This window comes from Brachypodium distachyon, chromosome 3, assembly GCF_000005505.3.
Source record: "Brachypodium distachyon strain Bd21 chromosome 3, Brachypodium_distachyon_v3.0, whole genome shotgun sequence".
NCBI lineage: Eukaryota > Viridiplantae > Streptophyta > Magnoliopsida > Poales > Poaceae > Brachypodium > Brachypodium distachyon.
In genome coordinates, this window is record NC_016133.3 from 27,883,248 (window position 1) to 27,894,793 (window position 11,546).

The following is an 11,546-nucleotide window of genomic DNA, read 5'->3' on the forward strand; positions in this document are numbered from 1 at the left end:
TGTGTTTATTGTGTGTGTTTCTTTTATTTTAGATTGTGTGGAGTGTATTTCTTGTTGTTGCGAAGAGTGCGAGAACTATCACAACCTTGGACAAGGAAGTTCACTTTGATCATATCCCATTATTATTGTTGTTTTAAAATACTTATGCACTAGTGTTGTTGGTAGAGATGCATTGATAGGACTATTACCCGTACCTCTATGCTAGCTATAAATCCCAGGTAGTATAGTTTACTCTCGCCATTACCTTGCTACCAAATTGCCAGCGATTGTAGTTGAATGCTAAGCTATGGTAGTATCGTGGGGGAAATAACTACATTATGATATTGTTATGCCTTTGGCTATATGAAATGTTTTTGTTAGATGTAAGGCAAAACAACTAATTAAATGAACCATCCTGGGTGGGCTGCTTTGAGGATTTTGAGGATTAGCGGCGTCAGGTCCATTTCTATGGGTCCCTCTGAGTCGAGTTCCTGTGGATTCAGGAATGGATCGTTCATGGACGTCTCTCCCGTGGATTCGGGGAGCGCCTACGTTGCAAATGTGGAATGCCACCTGGGGTAACTGAGACTGGACCAGTTTCCTATTTAGAAGCTTCTAGTACAAGCACAATGCTATATGGGCTCTGACGAGACAAGAGTAAGTTGTATGAACCTAAACCCGAAGAATTGTACTGAGGTAGCCGTGTAGGGGGAGCGTGATTCTCTCGTGGTTTAGGGAATTACCTCTGAAAATCTCGTAATCGATGCCGTTGCTACTCTACCCTGAGGACAGCAAGGGATTAACACGTCGGTTTCTTGTGGGGAATGTGTACAAACTCTCGAGAGCGTCAAAACTAAGTACTTAGCCGTGTCCCCGGCAACGGACATTTTGAGCAACTAGATGTGGAGCTGTAAGGAAAGTCTCACTCATTCCAATTTCTTAAATAAAATGAATGGTTTGAACAGGGTAGGAGCACTTGAAGAATCCACTTCTATGTACTCTAGGTTAATAGGAGCATGGGTGTGTCTACCCAGTATCCATTAGTTAACATTATTATAACATTCCTTTGTAGTAGGGTAATTTATGTTCTGCTTCCACGCAAATAGCCTTGAACCCCACTTTGCCACATTATGCATATACTTGATAGGTTCTGTTATAACTCCTGGTGAATCTTGCCAATACATTCAATGTATTGACCCTAGTGGCTGCATCGTTTCATGATGCAGGAAGCTCCGACGACGAGTAAGATGAACGTTTTGCTTATTTGGGTTACGGGCTTACATTCCAACACGCTCTCACCGTGGTGTTGATGTGCCCTTGTATCTTTCGCTTTCCGCTGCTAAACTGCTGTTTTATTTCCAGCTAACCCGTGAGGTTATGCGAGTTGTAAGTACCTTTTAAACTCTGGATGATTCGTTGTAATATTGAGATCTTTGTTCTATGATATTACATCTTCAAACTGTGTGTGCTAGTGAGTCGATCCAGGGACTAGCACTAAAGCACAGAGATCGAACCCGTGTACGGGGGCGGTCGCTTCACAAACTCCAATGCAAGTCCAAGCATGTCTACTCAAGAAGCCAACACGATCCATCTTGATGACTTTGAAGCTACATCTCCTGTCAAAGCGGATCACATGAAGAGACCTATTGGGAAGAAGGCGGAGAAAAAACGGCAATGTCGAGGTAAAAATGTTACCTCTTTAGAAGATAGTAATGTTGTGATGGCTTTTGATGTTGTGTTCTCAAAGAGGACAGAGATGGAGATGGCAAGAGAAACAGCAAGACAAGAAAGAGAGATGGCAAGAGAAACAGCAAGACAAGCAAGAGAGGATGCAAAGGAAAAGCGTTATGTTGGAGCACTTGCAATGGAGCAAAGGAAGTATGAATTTGAGGAATGGAAGATGGAAATGGAGATCATAAACAAGGATCTTAGTTCGTTGGATGATGACAAAAAGGAATGCTACAAGATGCTACGGCGTGATATCATTGACCGACGATCTAAAAGATCAATTTGAGTATGTTGTTGTATTAACTATTTGAGTATGGACTATGTTGTTCTATGCACTATTTGAGTATGGACTATACTGTTCTATGCACTATTTGAGTATGGACTATGTTGTTGTATTAAATATTTGAGTATGGCATAATTCGTTAAAGCAGTTGCATACAGTACCATACATAATATATATTACACCCCTCCATAATGTAAAAATAGTACATGCTAAATAGATCAAGTCGGCAGGGTAACCTTCTTCGGGACAAAACCTTTCCGACTTAGATCCTAACTCTAACTACATACGACATTGCACACTATGTTACCCCATAAATTTGCCATAGGTGCTCAACCAGGTCATACTTTAGTTGAGAGTGGACTTGTGCGTTGCGGATGTCAAGATGATTTTGAATGAAGTTCGAGAATTCAGCCGTCTGTGCATGAGAGGGAATAACCTTTTCTCCCATGTTGTCATAATTGTAGTCTTGCGGACCTTCATCTCGCTCGTCTTGAACTATCATGTTATGCATGATAACACAAGCTGTGATGATATCATGGAGTACTTCTTGATCCCACAGTCTTGCTGGTCCACGAACAATTGCAAAACGAGCTTGAAGCACTCCAAATGCTCGTTCCACATCCTTCCTATGTGCTTCTTGACATTTTGCAAAATATTTATTCTTCTGCCCTAGTGGAGAGGGTATTTTCTTCACCAATGTTGCCCACTGCGGGTATATGCATCGGCAAGGTAGTACCCAATTGTATAATTGTTACCATTTACTGTAAAATTAACTTCTAGAGCTTGCCCTTCTGCTAGCCTTGCGAAGATCGGGGAACGGTGAAGAACATTGATGTCATTAAGAGAGTCAGGTAAACCAAAGAAGGCATGCCAAATCCATAGGTCTTGTGAATCAACAGCTTCTAGAATCATTGTGGGCTCATGCACATGGCCAGTATACATACCTTGCCATGATGAAGGGCAATTTTTCCACCCCGAATGCATGCAGTCGATGCTCCCTAGCATTCCAGGGAACCCTCTGCCCTCGCCAATTGCAAGCAATCTAGCGATATCGGCTTCATTTGGAGATCTAAGATACTCATCTCCGAAAACTTCAACAATAGCTCTAACAAATGCTTTCATACTTTTCAAAGCAGTGCTTCCTCCAATCCGAACGTACTCATCTGTAGCATCCGATGCTACACCATAAGTCAACATTCGGAACACTGCGGTAGCCTTCTGAAGAGATGATAACCCAAGTTTTCCAGCAGCATTTCTTTTCTGCACAAAATAGCTATCGTGTTCCCGCACAGCTTTCGCTATGCGAAAAACAACGGCCGAGACATTCGAAACCTGTGAAAACAAAGGTAATTAGTTGAACACTAGAGGAACAATATAAATGCAAGTAAAAACCATATGTACGCATTGCTTACCTTCGGCGAATATGAGAGGCCATAGACAGGATGTTGCGCGAAGTAGTCTTCGAATAATCTAGCATGCCCACCTGCCGTATCACGGTTAATTACCTGACGACCCGGCACTGAACCGCGACGGTGTCGAGCATTGAACTGCGTGTTCGCGTCGAGAACTATTGCCGCTGTGGCAACCATTAGTTCATGGCCGTCATCTTCATGCTCCTCCTCCTCCTCCTCCGACGATGACGACGAATTCACATATTGCCAAAGTAAACTACAACTCATTTTTGTGAGAGGAGGCTGAGAAATGTGGTAGAGTGAACAGACTGAGAGATGTGGTGGAGAGTGAATGGACAATGGCTTCAGAGCTCCACATATATGTAGACCAAGAAATATATCCGTTGGAAATATAACCGTTGAGAATATAACCGTTGAGAATATAACCGTTGAGAATATAGCCGTGAAGAATATAGCCGTTTGATAATTAAATTATAATATTATAGTTTATGTACTTAAATGAATATAAGAATAAAACTATTCGATTTAAATTATAAGCGTTTCAAATATATAATTTCAAGTCAAGTAGTTTGAAATATAGATTTTTTACAAAAACGGTTGAAGGATATGAATAAAATATGGATGAATGAATTATAGGGGGTGAGATTTAGGCAGTCTGATTTGGAGATGACAAATTTGAAAAAAGAATCTATACTAGAGAGTTCCTATATGAAGATTTAGGTGCTCACATTTAAGTAGTCCGCTGATAATGCTCATAAAGCAGCGGACGCGCACACGCACTTCCTCCTCCTACCATTCACTCGCAAGGATCTCCTCCGGGGGAAGCTCAAATGAATTGAAGAAACGTCGTCCATCTGTTAGACGAGAAAATGGCATTCCAGTCCAGAAATGGAGGGCCTTGCAAACATGTTTGGGCAAAGAGCTGGATTGACTTTACATAAATGGATCGAGAACTAGGCAGGCGTTCAAGGCAGACAATCGACCGTCGTTCCTGCACGGTCCCACCTGTCATTGACTGACCGACCACAGCAGTACCGACAGCAACCTCCCCTCCAACGCCCCCGCACTCTACTAGCTTCTCCCTCCGACCAATCACAGCCCACTTCCAGCTAGCCACCTAATTAAGGAGCTTAATCTCTCTCTCTCTCTCTCCCTGAGACTCTCTCTTCCAAGCTTGAAGCTCGAGCTGCATCCGGTCACTGTTCACCTTTCCAGCTTCCACCACCAATAGATCTCCGGAGCAGCGCCTGCTAGCTAGCTGCTGCCATTAATCGAATCCCACGCAAGCATAAACGCACGGCAGATCGGTAGATGCGACCACGGCGATGAGGGTGAGGGGGCTGGCGATGGGCGGCAGGGAGGTCGCGATCTCGGCCGTCTTCACGGGCCTCCTCGTCGTCTCCATCCTCTCCCTCCCGTCGCTCCTCCTCACCACCGGCCGCTTCTCCCGCGGCGCCGGGCCCGCCGCCGACTGGCCGTTCCTGCAGCAGCTTGGCGAGAAGGCGTACCCGGCGTCGTTCGCGTACCTGATCTCGGCGTCGACGGGGGACGCGGAGCGGGCGGCGAGGCTGCTGGGGGCGCTGTACCACCCGGCCAACAGCTACCTGGTGCACCTGGACCAGGAGGCCCCCGCGGAGGAGCACCGGCGGCTGGCGGAGCTGGTGTCCGGGCAGCCCGTGTACGGCCGCGTGGGGAACGTCTGGATCGTGGGCCGGCCCAACCTCGTCACCTACCGCGGGCCCACCATGCTGTCCACCACGCTCCACGCCATGGCCGTGCTCCTCCGCCTGGGACGCCCCTGGGACTGGTTCGTCAACCTCAGCGCCTCCGACTACCCCCTCGTCACCCAGGACGGTATGTCTGTCTGTCTCTCCACTCTCCACACGAACACCAACACGAATCATTGATTGATTGTTGAATTTAGATTTTGGATTGTGTTTGATTGGTTAATTTGCAGATTTGATGGAGGCGTTCTCGCGGCTGCCCAGGGATCTCAACTTCATACAGCACACAAGCCACCTGGGCTGGAAGATGTAAGAGCTAACGAATTACTCTTTAGTTGAAGTAATCAATTGATAGGCTGGGGATTTTAATTACTTTTGTGGAGATCGACCGATGGGATCGTTTGAATTGAATTCATCAGCAGATGATTGAATATTGAATTTGAAACGCGCTAGCTCTGCAGAAAGAAGCGCGCTCGGCCGGTGATCCTGGACACGGCGCTGTACGAGGCCGACCGCTCGGAGCTCCTCCGCCCTTCGCCCAACATTACCATCAACCGCCGCGGCCTCCCCACCGCCTTCAAGCTCTTCACCGGTACGTAACGTGATAAGCCATGAATCTCTCCGTGAACCTGCAGAAAAAATGGCAATAGAAATGTGCCATTGCGTTTTTCGTCAACGCTTGTTGATCGGAGATACGGGGCCCGTGTCCGGGTCCGTACTACGGTACTACTAGGCCCGATTGGTTTGGGTAGTTGTTCGTTTTGAATTCGTCCTCGGTAGCAATAGGAGACGTCAGCTGGACTGAGAGACGTACGGCGGATATAGTAGAGAACATGTGGCTTGATCAGTACGTGTAACCACCAATCTGGCATGGAAAATAATATTACGGAGTATCTGTCTTTCAAAAAAAAAAAAACTTATCTCGAACGGCAATCTAGTCAACGGAGTAGGAGCCCGAGTGCCACAAGGCATTTTGCAGAGAGACTAGCTAGTTATGCTTGCGCTAATCGATTTGGTAGATCTGGATCAGTGGTGATCAGTCTATTTTAATGTTGGTTTATGCTCTGGAATTATGCAAAACCCAGCAGATCGACCAACCAATGCGCTGTTCTGCGCTGTGCTGTTGTATTGGCAAACAAAAGCAAAAGCAAAAGCAAACCTTTAGTTTTGATCCACCGATTGCTTCCAAGAAACGGCAGGTATGCCGGCGACGTTCCATCGTACGTGTCGGCATCACAAGGCAATCTCCAGAAACCGTACTCTTCCTAGCTGGAGTAGCACTAGAAGCAGCAGTGTCGCAAAAACCAAAGATTTCATTGTTATTGATTGAGCTGTACAAACAACAAAAAAGTCTGAGTTCATATCAGCAGTACTACTGTATTTGATTTGGACGAACAACAAAAGACTAAAATGTGTGAAGCGATGGATTGCAGGGTCGGCGTGGACGATGCTGTCGCGGCGGTTCGTGGAGTACTGCGTGATGGGTTGGGACAACCTGCCCCGGACACTCCTGCTCTACCACGCCAACCTGGTGTCCTCGCCGGAGTTCTACTTCCAGACGGTGGCCTGCAACTCCGCCGAGTTCCGCAACGCCACCGTCAACAGCGACCTGCACTTCATTCGCTGGGACAACCCGCCCAAGCAGCACCCGCTCTACCTCCGCCCCGCGGACTACCGACGGATGGTGCTCAGCAGCGCCGCCTTTGCGCGCAAGTTCAAGCACGCCGACCCCGTGCTCGACAGGATCGACCGCGAGATCCTCAAGCGCCAGCCACCGCCCCGCGACGATGGTGACAATGGCAGTAGTGTCGATGCTCAACAAGGCCGGTTCTTCAGCTACGCCGGGTGGTGCTCGGAGGGGGAGGTGGGGCTGTGCTCCGACCCCCGGGAGCTGCCCGGCAGCAGGAAGGGGGCCATCAAGGCCGGCGCTGGAGCCAGAAGGCTCAGGGTCATGCTCAACAAGTTGCTCTCTGCGAGAAATTTCAGGAGGCAGCAGTGTAGGTGAGGAGGATCTAGTAGCTAGCTACGACAATGGCTTGTGTAACTCTGATGATCTGACCAAATGTGTCGTGTACAGAAAGAGGAAGAGGACACCAAGATAAGGCAATTTTGGCTGGGAGGGGTTTTAGAGTAGAGAGGAGAGTTGATTTCACAGAATAAGGACATGTACATGGTGCACCATTCATGGGCAAACATGCATGGTCACAACTCGCAAATTTGACGGGATCTGCCACTGACGACCCATGGACAATTTTTTGTTTTTATAGCGTTTTTACGGGGAGTGCCGTGCATGTGTTGCTGTCTGTACAAGCAAGTGCTGCTGCTTATAAAAGCACGAATTGTGTTACATCTAAACGAGCTAAGAGCATGTGCAGCGTTGGTAAACAACCATAACTAAGAAGAGAAAAACCAGTCCAAGCACCGCTTCTAACCATTGCAGCAGATCTAGCTAAGAAATGTTTTGAAGAACCGGTTTTTCTACTTGCGTCCATTCTAACTTCTTTTGAAATCATTGTTGACTTTGGTGGGGCTGAAGCGGGCAAGCTCCGGCCATGGCTGGTAGGACTAGATCGAGCCGGGAGGCCGGAAGCAGGAGGCCGAGGAGCTTGGCGGCGACAGTGGCGGCTCCTCCCATCGCCAGCGCTGCTTCCCCATCTCCTCTCCGCTGCTCCTCCCATCACCGACGTGGGGTTCCCATCAGCGAGCCGGACCAGACGGCGGCGCTCGGCGGCGGAAGGAGACCGAGGCAGGCGCTAGCAGTTGGGGATGGGGGAGATCGGGGAAATCGAGTTGGGGATCGGGGAGATCAGGGAGCGCTAGCAGTTGGGGATCGGAGGAGAACGATGAGTTGGGGATCGAGGAGACCTAGTTGGGTTGGTTGGTGGGCCGCAGTTTGGGAGATTCTGACCAGTGGGCCCAATTAGAGGTGCTAAGAAAACTTGTACATTGGACCAGATTTTTGTTTCCTAGCATCGGTGCTTGTGTCAGGTCAGTAGACTTCCCACATTGTTCTTGCTCTTAGAGCAAGCCCAACGTTGGTCAAAACCCGGTGCTATACCGGTGCTAGGAGATGTTGGAACTGGGTCTAGCCCTTGCAGCACCTCGGGGCTAAGAATTTTTTTCTAGAGTCGGGTCTAGTACTTGAGTCGACTCCAAGAACGCGTTGACAACTGTGGAGCCCACGCTCCTCGCCTCACCTCTGCCTGCCGCTCGTCCGCCCGCTCGCCTACCGCATCCCCAGCCGTTGCACTCTCACCTCTGTGCCGCTTGCCCGCTCACCTGCCCGCCGCATCTCTGGCTGCCGCGCTCCTCGTCTCCCCTCCGGCTGCCGCTCGCCCGCCGCGCTCCTCGCCTGCAGTTTTGGATTGATGGGTGGGGATCGAGTTTGATGGTGGACGGGATGGAGAGGGCCTCGTCGCTGACGGAGATGTTGGTGAGGGCCACGTATTAGAAGGTGTTTTTTGTCATGAAGATGAGACTATTGCACATCTTTTTTTCTGTTGTCGTGTCTCTCGCTCTGTGTGGTCAATGGTCCAAATAGCATCCAATCTTTTTCCCCTTCGTGATGCTACTCACATGTTTGGGTCTTGGTTACGAGGGGTTAATAAAATGTTGAGAGCGCTCCTAATGGTTGGGGCTGCTGCTTTATGTTGGGCAATTTGGCTATGCAGAAATGATATTGTTTTTAATAGAAATAACTTAACTTCTCCTATTCAGGTCTGATATTCGTGCACTCATTGGCTCCGTACTTGGTCTATGGATCACCAGCTGACTTTGATGGTGTGCAACAGTGTGGAACAAGTGGTTAGGGACTTGTTTAACCACTATGGGTGGCGGTCTAGTTTACGGATTGAGCCCGCTTAGAGTTTTTATTTTTCTTTCATTGTAATAATTGAGTTTTGTTCCGTACTCGTGTGGCTGTGTGTGCTTCGACGCAGAGGCCGGGAGTGTGATACTCTTTGGTTGTATCGCTCGATATAACTTTGAGATCAATAAAAGCTTCCATTTTCGAAAAAAAACCGTATTAGAAGGTGTTGCTCTGTGGGTTGCAGATGAGCGGCACGGTGAAGATGGAGCCGCCGCCACCGGAGTTGCCAGTGTTGGAATCGGCTAGTGAGAGAAGAACCAGAAGCTCTCGGGTAAGGAAAGGAAAGAATCCGTGTGAGTTTCGTGCTCAGGGAAGGAGTTGAGGGGAAAGTGGTGGGGAGAGAAAGTTCTGTCATGTGGGTCCCGGTGTAGAGTACTAGGTTCCAAACAAATCCATACGTTGCAGCATATCTTGGTTTTGGAGACCCGGTTCTAATGTTTTAGCTAGCAGTCCTCACATTTCTCTTGCTCTAACGCTCCACAGCGGGCTAATGATCTGGGTCCCGATTATTCACCAATCAAAGCATGAAATCCGTCTTGGTCACCGATTGACGAAGATGTGACTTCGACAATGTCCATATTGATGGACTTGTATCTAGGAAAGATTTTGAGTGTGTGTTGGCGAACTCGTCAGCTAACAAGGACATAGGGGGCACGATTTACTCAGGTTCAGGGCCCTCGATGAGGTAATACCGCTACGTTCTGCTTGTCCGATCTGTATTGCTGAGTCGATTACAATGGGGTGTCGCAGAGTCTAGATGCACAGAGTTGATGAGTGCTTCTAGGCGACTTCTCTCTAAGTTGGGGTCTTCTCTTGGCTCCCCCTCCTGGTCCTTTATATATGCAGGAACTTAGGTCTAAAGTAGAGTCCAAGTCGGTTACAATGAGAAGATGCACTCTAATTAATCTTCCTTGTCTTGAGTCACAAGATTTGGCATGTAGACTCCTGGAGTCGTAGTAGGCTTCCTTGTGGGCCCCCAGCTCGGTTGTACCGGGTATATTCGAGTCGAGTACGTGGTTAGTCATAACCACGTCAGTAGCCCTCAAGTGCCCTGTTGAGTCGAAGACTTGACTAGGGAATTTTCCCATAAAGAATGAACTCATTTTGCTGTTGAGCCAGTTGCATAATGCTGCAGACTTGGAGTTTAGTCGATTTGTACTTTGAATGAGAAGTATTTCGACTCAAAGAATGTCTGAGTTGATGCTTCAGTGTTTGACTGTTAAGTAACAGTTTCACAATATGATTTTGATAGCGGATCAATGCGATGAGTAGGGATCATAGGCTATATGCTTAATGTGCCCAGATACTCGAGAAGTCGAGTCCAGTTAATCGCTCTAGGGCGAATACAACTCTAGCTTTCATCAGCATTCGAGTCCCCGGGCTCGAACCTGGCAACTAGCGAATTTCGACTTAGCCTGCTGGGTCTTATAGAGTCGAGTTCCAGTTTTTAAGTACTTGACTTGTTCGTCAAGATTATATGTGCTGGAAACACGCAGCTGGTACGTTTCCAGGCCCTATAGGAAGCCTATGGGTCTAATTTCATGTAATGAACATGGTTGTAGGGAGCGACCCTTAAGTGAGAATTACTACTGGAGGGATGCAGTCGATGCATATCCAGGCCTAATTTTTAGGACTTACCTTCATACAATGAGTATGGATTTGACTGGAATAACGTAGCTGGTACGATTTCAGGCCCGATAGAGAACTTTTGGGTCTTATCTTCATGCAATGAGCATGGGTTTGCTGAAATACGCAGCTGGTACGATTTCAGGCTCGATGGAATGATCCATGAGGCTTATCTTCATGCAATGAGCATGGGTTTACTAGAGCGGCGCAGCTGGTGCGGCTCCAGGCTCTTTGGACAAAATCCAAGAGGCTTACTGTTATGTGAATGAGTATAAACAGGTGAGGTGATGCAGCTGGTGCGACTCAATTGAGTCGACTATATGAAATCGACTGTTTTGTGACAGGGTCATTACCCTGTTTTTACTGTTGTAAGTAAAGAATAAACAATAGATGACCGTATGAAGTCTTTAGCTAGTATAAAGCAACAGCTGGTTAGTTCGCGACTCGAATGTGAGTCTTAGTATTCACATTTAAGATAAACTCCGTCATCCTGTATGAAAGATAGTTTTGAGTCATGATATTCGAATCAGACTTCGTCATTGATGACGTACCTGTTGGAGGTGAAGAGCCGTTTGGTCAGTCGATGTGACTGGATGTATAGCCTAGCCTGACAGCTAGGTACACTGTAGGCGTGCGTCAATGGAGAAACAATCATACTTCACGCAGTAAACAAGACACAATGATGATCTGATTGGTTCTTGTGCCCACGAAGTAAGCAGTTATTTCATCCTCGCCGTTCCGTATTCTAGTTGATGCGGAACACGTGGCCACGAACGAGATCGTGCGTCCCAGATTTTTTCCCAAGGTAAAGATAAAAAGCGGAGGTGGGGTAAATTAGTTTAACCCTTCTTCCTCCTCGCACCCAGAGCTCAGGCGCCCAAGATTTTAGCTCCCATAGCCAAAACCTTTCGTGTTCCTTGACAAGA

At 47.7% G+C, this 11,546-nt stretch overlaps 1 protein-coding gene and 1 pseudogene across 1 annotated transcript; one reads left to right on the forward strand and one right to left on the reverse strand.

The window, feature by feature from the left end:
- Nucleotides 1–2,288: 2,288 nt before the first annotated feature.
- LOC100845200 lies at nt 2,289–3,032 on the reverse strand (annotated as a pseudogene).
- Nucleotides 3,033–4,487: 1,455 nt separating this feature from the next.
- LOC100833294 (beta-glucuronosyltransferase GlcAT14A) lies at nt 4,488–7,481 on the forward strand. The gene is made up of 4 exons (XM_003573903.4): nt 4,488–5,256; nt 5,360–5,435; nt 5,588–5,718; nt 6,560–7,481. Exons 1-4 carry the CDS (start codon nt 4,728–4,730, stop codon nt 7,129–7,131), a joined length of 1,308 nt encoding a protein of 435 aa, XP_003573951.1. The 5' UTR covers nt 4,488–4,727; the 3' UTR covers nt 7,132–7,481.
- The last annotated feature ends 4,065 nt before the right edge of the window (nt 7,482–11,546 follow it).

What these genes read in the sequence shown, in the direction of transcription:
- LOC100833294 (XM_003573903.4), top strand. Translation starts at nt 4,728, where the DNA reads ATGAGGGTGAGGGGGCTGGCGATGGGCGGCAGGGAGGTCGCGATCTCG. An exon ending in AGCCACCTGGGCTGGAAGAT is followed by an intron (nt 5,436 to 5,587) that starts GTAAGAGCTAAC and finishes CTAGCTCTGCAG; the next exon opens with AAAGAAGCGCGCTCGGCCGG. An exon ending in CGCCTTCAAGCTCTTCACCG is followed by an intron (nt 5,719 to 6,559) that starts GTACGTAACGTG and finishes GATGGATTGCAG; the next exon opens with GGTCGGCGTGGACGATGCTG.